Source organism: Candoia aspera, chromosome 7 (genome assembly GCF_035149785.1).
Source record: "Candoia aspera isolate rCanAsp1 chromosome 7, rCanAsp1.hap2, whole genome shotgun sequence".
In the NCBI taxonomy this organism is placed as follows: Eukaryota; Metazoa; Chordata; class Lepidosauria; order Squamata; family Boidae; genus Candoia; species Candoia aspera.
Genome location: NC_086159.1, coordinates 54,774,445 through 54,781,937, shown reverse-complemented (window position 1 = coordinate 54,781,937; position 7,493 = coordinate 54,774,445). Strand labels below are relative to the sequence as shown.

The window sequence follows — 7,493 nt, the reverse complement described above, 5'->3', positions numbered from 1 at the left end:
CCCTCGCACGCACGCGCCCCCGCAGCTTGGGGGTGGGGAGAGGGAGAGAGAGGGAGAGGCTCCCTGGGATTGCAAAGTTGTGATGATGAAGCTCTGTGGCGGGGAATAGAGCAATTGTATTGCGAGCGCCTTCCCACCCACCCCTTTCTTCCCCGCCAAAAGTTCAATGGGATCAGTGCCGTCGTGCCCCCGGTCTGCCTCTTCCGCGCCGTTTGGACTGCGAGCTCCGCTTGCAGAGCCGGACGGTAGGATTCGCGATCAAGCGTCCTGCTTGACGTCAGGCCCACCTGCTAGGTAAACAAAAGCCGCGGAGAAGTTGTTTGTTCTTTTCCGCCTTTTGATTACCCACCGCCGGCTTAGCAAACCGCCGTTACAAAACAACGCTTGGCGCTCGGTTGGCCACGCCGCGTTGCGTCTGCCGTTCCAAGGTTTTTTAACTAAATGGGGTGGAGGTTTCCAAGGGCCCTTTAGCGACTGTGCTTCGAAGGGCTGGAAGAGCGGCTGAAAATACTCGACTTGGGCCGCAACTTTAGGAATTTGGCCAAAGCAAGCACGTTTCAGACCGCCTCTCCCTCACTGAACGTGGCGCTTTAGTTTCCAGGAAAGCCGAGGAGCCTAACTAACCTGCAACACATCCCACCGCAAGGAAGGCGAAGGGCGCTAAGGGGCCCTCACATGGGCTAAGCCGAACGACCCGGGCTCTAGCGCAAGGAAGAGCGTTGGAAGCCAAAACCCTTCGCGGGCAGACAGCCCACTGCGTCCCCCTCGAATGGCTGGCGGGGAGACACCCGGTATTAAAGTGACCGGACGGAGAGCGACTCCTCCCTAACTTGTTTGCGCTTTTGCGCAGCGCAATTCTCCGCGTTTTTACTCGGAAGCTTCCACTATTTTCAACAGGGCTGATTGCCATAACCGGAATTGCTTTCCTTACAATTCCGCCCATGTTTTCTCTTAAGTAAATCTTACGGCGTCCCGCGGGGCTTGTTTCCTCAAATGTGTGTAAAATGGCAGCCCGACTGCCAGGTGAGAAAGTTCGATCTTTTGTGTCTTCAAAGATGAAGACGAGAAAACCAAGCTGCACATGCCCAAGAACCTTTTGCACTGTATGGTTCCTATCCATGTTGTTCCTAACATGCTGGCGAGCCCTGGCAGACTGGAATCCCGTCCCATTTCCCTCGAGCAACCACGCGTCGCTCTTTTCCCTTAAACTGCAAAGGTGAAAAGGGCGTTTAACTTCGATTTGCTGCCGTGCACTTGGTAATCTGTCTCGCCCCCCGCCAGAGTTAACTGTATTTTCGGCTGAGGCCCACGGAGAATACATTCAGTTGCAAAGAGACGAGAAGGGAACATAGCCATTTCTTGCCTTTGCGTGGCTGATATTGCCAAGGGCCTAAATAATATTAGGATATCTTTATTGCATGGCAGCGTGACCCGGAACGTCTTTTATTAAGAGGCAGCACGAGCAACTTAGAGCGCGACAAGATAAAAACTAACTTCACCTCGGAATGTCGCAAACTCTATTCTGGCAGGGACGTTCCCCCTCCGGTTTCAACCCACACACCCGTCTTTCAGAACCATAAAATTGTTCAGGCAAGGTGCACCCCTTGCCAGCCCGGATCTCGCGTCTAGCTGAAGCCGTTCACGCCAAGGGAAAGGGCGGGGAGACCAAAAGTCTTATGCATGGCAGCTTTCCAATACACACGTACATGCTAGGTTGTTTTAGAGCTGCTGTAGTGCTAGGGGAACATAAGGAATTTCAATCGATGTGTAATCGACCACGAGAAACTTTCCAGCCCTCCCCCCAGCAATAAAATTGTATCCCAAATTTATAAACTTTAATCGTCGGAGCCTTATTTGCAACAACTACGCAAAACCAGCTGAGGTGGCTAATTTAAGCGGAAAATGCTTGTCGAGATTGCACGTTTGTGCTTTGAAGTTTAGTTGCTCTGTAGGAAGGGCTGTCAGGAAGCGTTTTTAAAGGAACGGTGGATCTGACTGAAATAGGAGCCTCGCGCCAAAGCGACGCGAAGTGTTTTCTTTTCAATGGCGCTACACAAATTAGGAGGTTTTGTTTTTTTTCCCGCAGCAATAACTGGTTGCGCATCGGGTGGAAAACGGAAGTCTGGGAGAGGAGGCGAAAGAATTGTAGTACCACTAATGTTTGCAGTTTCAGCATAGTATTTTCTCATTTCATAAGAGAGATGTTAGAGCTAAAACTGGGGAAACTAGGAAAAGGTCGGAAAATCATAGTTCCATAACGTTGATGGGTTGCTATAGAAAGCATAGCAGAAAAAAAAAGGACCTGGGAATGGTACAGAGGGGAAGGGGGACTGCGTGCACGCGCGTGATGATTGGACAATTGTTTCACGCGCGTTCTGGAGAACAGCCAGTTCCCATCAGCCTAAGTATAACCGCACCTTTACTTCGCGTACTTTTCGGGCTGTATTCGGAGACCTATGGGTAGATCATACGGACCACCCTTCCTCCGCGTCGGAGAGGGCATGGGGGCGAGGGAACGGGAGCAAAAGCCTGAAGTTGGGCGCCAGGTTTTGCTAAGAGCCGAAGTGTGCCTTGCTCAGATTCCTAACTCTCAGCCAATAGGGTTTCCTCGAGTTCGCGAGGTGAAAGTTCAGCCCGAGGGCGCGCGCACTCAGGGCTATTGCCTGCCCCGGGCGGAGGGGCTGATTGGTGGGTGGTCGGAAAAACCTCTCTGGCCTCGCGGAACTCCCCTGGTCTTCCCTCCGCCCCCTGGACTTGCCAGAGGGGCTCCGACTTCCCGAGGCGTGGTTCTCGCCCAGATTCTCAACACGTCTCCTCGAAAGAAAGCCCGTGGATCTCAGGGCGCTTTAGAAAGGTAGGGGTTGTGGGTCCGAGCCGTCAGTAAGTCAGAACTTCCCGTTGGTCTCGCGCCTCCTTCCAAAAAGATTGGAAGAATTCGGAAGCGAATGCAGGGGTCCTTATTTCCGAGTAAATCCTTGCGGAAGGAGAAGTTAGGCTGGGGTCATTTGAAATGACCGAGGCTTTTCCTTTTTCTTTTTCCCTGCCGCCGAGCCATTAGTTTGGGAACGGGGCGCTGTTCCGCAGAGTTGCCTCGAAGTAGGGGAAACAAGTTTGTCTGCACCAGTGTGGGCTCCAGGCATTGCCGAGATAAACGGAGAACGAATAGTCCCGTTCTGACCCGATGTAAAGGGGCTCCAAACCACTCCGGCGAAGCTTCAAACGAAATAACTCCCAGCGCGGGAAAGCGGCCGGCTCGTTCGCCACGCGCAGCCTGCAGCCCCTGGGCTCAGGTACTGCCTTCCCGAGGCGCCCCGGCGAGGGGGCGCCCGAGGCCGAATTGAGACATCCCCAAAGAACTTGATTTCCCCGCGGGCCTCCTCTGATGCACGTCCTTAGGGGGTCGCCCGTTTCCTTTTAGCAGAATTAAGCCGCGGACCAAACAAAAACACGCGCTGCTCGGTCTGAAACCCTGATTCCGGCCAAGTTGGTGGAACTTTCCTGCTTTAGGACGCCGCGGATCCCGTGCAAAGAAACCCGGGGAGAATTCCGTGCGCCCTTCCTCTGTTCACACGGAAGACGCCCCCGTTTCACAACCCGTCCAAGATCTTGTGCCTTTCGAGTCATTAAAATCGGGATGCAGGTTTTGCTTCCCGCGATAGATTCGGACGCTTCAGGTTCACGCCGTTCATCCGCGAGGCCACTGGGTTAGGCTCTCGCGCCCCGGAACATTTGCCTTGGGACTAAGTTTGCTGGAAATCAGCGGGAACTTAATTCCAAGTTCAACTGTTGGAAGCGGCGCCTACAGCCTGCTTAGATTATGCTTGTATTTTCAAGAAGCTCTTCAAGACAAAACCGTTTCCTGTGCTTTCTATTATTACTATCGTCGTTTTCTTAAAAACCCTTGGAAAGCGGTTATTTGAAAACCCTTCATTTTCTTTCCAAAGCCAGGCTGTTTTGTTTGTTCCTCTGTAGTCTTGAGCTTTCAAATCCATCAGAGTTGCATTATATTGCTTGCTTCAAACAACCCACTTTTAATTAATGTAAAAGCATTTCTTTTCCTTGTGCCTGGCAACACTGGGTGGAGATCAGATTGCCAGTTTTCATTAGGTTTGTTTGTAAAGGGAAAGAGGAAAACAATAAACAGACTGCTCTTCTAAAGGGATTATCTCTCCCCACTGCCACCACACAGACTTTTCCTTCCCGGCTGCCTCCCATATTGTTAACTGAGACAGTTTGAAAGAGCAGGACACACTGCCTTTATAAACTGAATTCAGATCAAGGGGAATCTCTGACTACGGCAAAGGCACAGCTAAATTGGTAGAGTTATACCACCATCTATTGTTAAATGTTGGGACTACAAAATGCCAGTCTCGTAATAAATCCTAATGAGAGTGGGCAACCCCCTTTCCAAGTTCCCATCTCGAGACTCCATTTCAAGCTATCCAAATGTGTTAATGGCCTGACACTATTTTGGTTGCTCCAGCCTAGGCAGTATGGTTTTCCAGCTTCATTTTCAAGGCAGATTTGGAACAGTTGCTAGCTAGTTGTGTAAATCTCAGTCCCTGCCTTTATGATGCACAGAGAGGTAGGATTACCAAATCTGGACTGCAAGCATTCAGAAGACCATTAGATAGCAACAAAGAGATACCAAAAACTCTTCATTGTTTCCTGCCATCTGACAGTCATCTGAATTTTTGCAGCACAGATCTGGTAGCCCTACAGAACAGTGTATCATTAAGAGTCAGTAAAGGTGAAACAAAGGACAAATGGACCTAGATGCTGATTCCCAGATCTAATAGTGGTGGTTCCGCCTTCCCCAGACATAAAAGGAGAGGGATAGGAGTAATATTTTAACTTTTAAACCTACTTCATCTGCAAGTTCTTTTCCCAGTATTTCTTCATGTCGTTCCTCAGATGATCTCTGATATTTGAAATAACCATGCTTGGATGAAAAGTACCTGTAACAGGGTCTCTGAAAAGGTCAAAAGTGACTATTGGAAGTACAGAGTCAATGCTTCTCACCAACTGACTCCTGATACTAAATTGGAATGACTGACAAATCTCCCCCCACCATCAAGGGCTGCATTTCCATGGGCAGGTCTATCAGAGTCTAAGGGCTTTTTCACACTATTGTCTTAAGCTGTCTGTCTCTGGTGAATAAATTGGCTAGAAATGAGTTAAGGAATTCCTTTCTATAATTTCAGCCCTTTCCTCTGCTTTGGCTATAGTGATGGCCTTGTGTTCTCTCTGGACTACATTTACCATGGCCCCTGATTGGTGGATTCTGAAGGAAGGAAGGAAAGAAAGAAAGAAGTCAGAGTTTTACTTTTTTTCCTGTCACTGGGATAGAAGGAAAAAGTGGCAGAACTCTGGTCAATTTCCCTTGATTAAAAAAGAAAAGCCTCTTGTTTCCTTGCTTAAAGAAGTCATAAATGACAAGGTGGGACAAGCTACTTTTTGAGATTATTGCTGCCCAGCTACCATCTAGAACTGCTATTGCTCACTCCTTTTCTCTTCATTCTCATCCTTTATCTCTGCCCAGCATACTGCCAGGAATTGATCACTTCTCAAATGGCCAAACCAATCACTTGAAAAGGGGTTTTGAAATTAGCTCAGGGGCCACAGAGACAGATTTTGTACACCTAACCTAATCTAGACAACATTAAACTAATGAAACTCGTCATGCCAGGTTTTGCCCTTATTCAGTGACCATTATACAATAAATACTTATGTGCTGATAGGTACTAGGATGCACAAAACATTCTGTGCATGAAACAGCCCATTATTTGTTTAAACTGAAACACACACAGTTTGTTTGAGCTGGAGCTAAGAAAGTATCCCAAATGTTCATGTTCTGGATTCAAGGGGTTTGGGCTGCAGAGAACATGCCCTAGTAGCTGTATGCAGGTTATAATACTTCAAATAAATGCTCCCAGGGGAAGTTAGGACATAAATCCAATGAATAAATAAATAAGTCCTGTGCTTCCTAATATAATTAGCACTGTTTATGGCTAGCAAGATTGAACCATTTATTGAAAAGTTGATATCTTTTATCAGTATAATCAGTATCCTGTTTTATGTCCCTTCAGTAAAGATGTAGGGATGAATTATGCAGAAGAGATTTTGCTGGATGCTGCTCATCAGAAGGTCTGGCCTAAGCTCTTTCAACATGGATCACCAAAGCATCTGAGAAAGAGAACAGGTGATTTAACAGTTGCAGGAAGAAAGCTGCCCTTCCACAAGAAGCAGGCCTACTTGACAGAGACTCAGTCAAACCGAATTTTATACAGCTCTTCCAATGTACAGATCCTTTTGGTAGAACTTTCTGGGTGGCGATGGGCTAGAAGAGAATGTCTCGGGAAAGGTAGCTTTAATTAAATTTATCAAGCAGGAAATGAAAATACCTTTTTGTCATTTCCCTTGAGTTAGTATGTTTGTTGAGGTTGAAGAGTGCTTATGATTTAACGAATTGTACAAATTATTGAAAGTACGTCACTCCAACCCATTCTCTCATCATGTCCAATGTTACATGTTACGGCTTTTTCAAGTTTGAAGAAACATACTGAACTATTGAATGTTTGATGCTATGTTAGTATTTGTAGAAAATGCCTATGCTAAATGTTGGAGAAAGGTAGTTGTAACTGAGGAATGAATTGAAGGTATCCATAAATTTTAATAAGATCAGAGCATGTGAACTGAAACTTTCTCAATGCATTAAAGCACCAATTATCCATATAGAGGAAACTTTGTATTCAAATCTATAAAGAATGGAAAAATTCAAAATGACTTTGAGGTAGCACAAGAATTGTACTGTTCTCAGTACGGGATTGAAAATGGGATTTCAGTGCCTGTACTGAATTTTCTATTTCATCGCTGAAAGAATAGTTATACCTCACAACAGAACATGAAATTTAGGGAGGGTGTATTACTATAGACCCATTTTGGGTTCATGAATTGCATGGTCATGACTTATTTAATAAACCACAGTTGGTTGAGTTCATACATCTCAGTAAGCGATAAATTAGCCATAAATTAGTGTTCCCTAGCCTGTTACTTTCTTAATATATTGTGAGTTCAACTACCATAATAGCTCACACATTTGGGATGCCATAAGCTGTACTTTAGACACTACAATGCTTGAGTTCTTACAACACATTAAGCTAAATCCAAACAAACCCTAGTAGGACTTAAGGTACAGTAGAAGTATGCAAAACATTTACTTTGAAACAGGTGTTCCAAGTTCAAAACAGGTTGTTCCAATTTCATTAGAAGTGCTTCATGGTATTCAGACCTTACCAGAAGTGTTTTGAGCTTGAATCATACTCAGTTCCTAATGATTTGCACATCTCAAGACAATGCAGTATGCTAACCCTTGTGAGTCTGTCAGTAAAATATATAAATCACATTGCCTGGAGAGAAAGGTTCTTGTATATATGGGGTCCCCCAAGAAATGGTTTGTTTTCTTCTGAAATGTACTTGCCATGCTTCCTTGG

The 7,493-nt window shown here is 46.2% G+C and overlaps 1 protein-coding gene across 1 annotated transcript; it reads left to right on the top strand.

Moving 5' to 3' along the window:
- The first annotated feature begins 2,450 nt into the window (after nucleotides 1–2,450).
- Nucleotides 2,451–6,831, top strand: LOC134501210 (uncharacterized). Its single transcript, XM_063308825.1, has 2 exons — nucleotides 2,451–2,854; nucleotides 6,090–6,831. The coding sequence occupies exons 1-2, from the start codon at nucleotides 2,457–2,459 to the stop codon at nucleotides 6,376–6,378; spliced, it is 687 nt and encodes a 228-aa protein (XP_063164895.1). The 5' UTR covers nucleotides 2,451–2,456; the 3' UTR covers nucleotides 6,379–6,831.
- The last annotated feature ends 662 nt before the right edge of the window (nucleotides 6,832–7,493 follow it).

Excerpts from the sequence above, each read along its gene's own strand:
- LOC134501210 (XM_063308825.1), top strand. The coding sequence starts at position 2,457 with ATGGGTAGATCATACGGACCACCCTTCCTCCGCGTCGGAGAGGGCATG. Across the intron at positions 2,855-6,089 it reads TCTCAGGGCGCTTTAGAAAG|TAAAGATGTAGGGATGAATT; the intron begins GTAGGGGTTGTG and ends ATGTCCCTTCAG.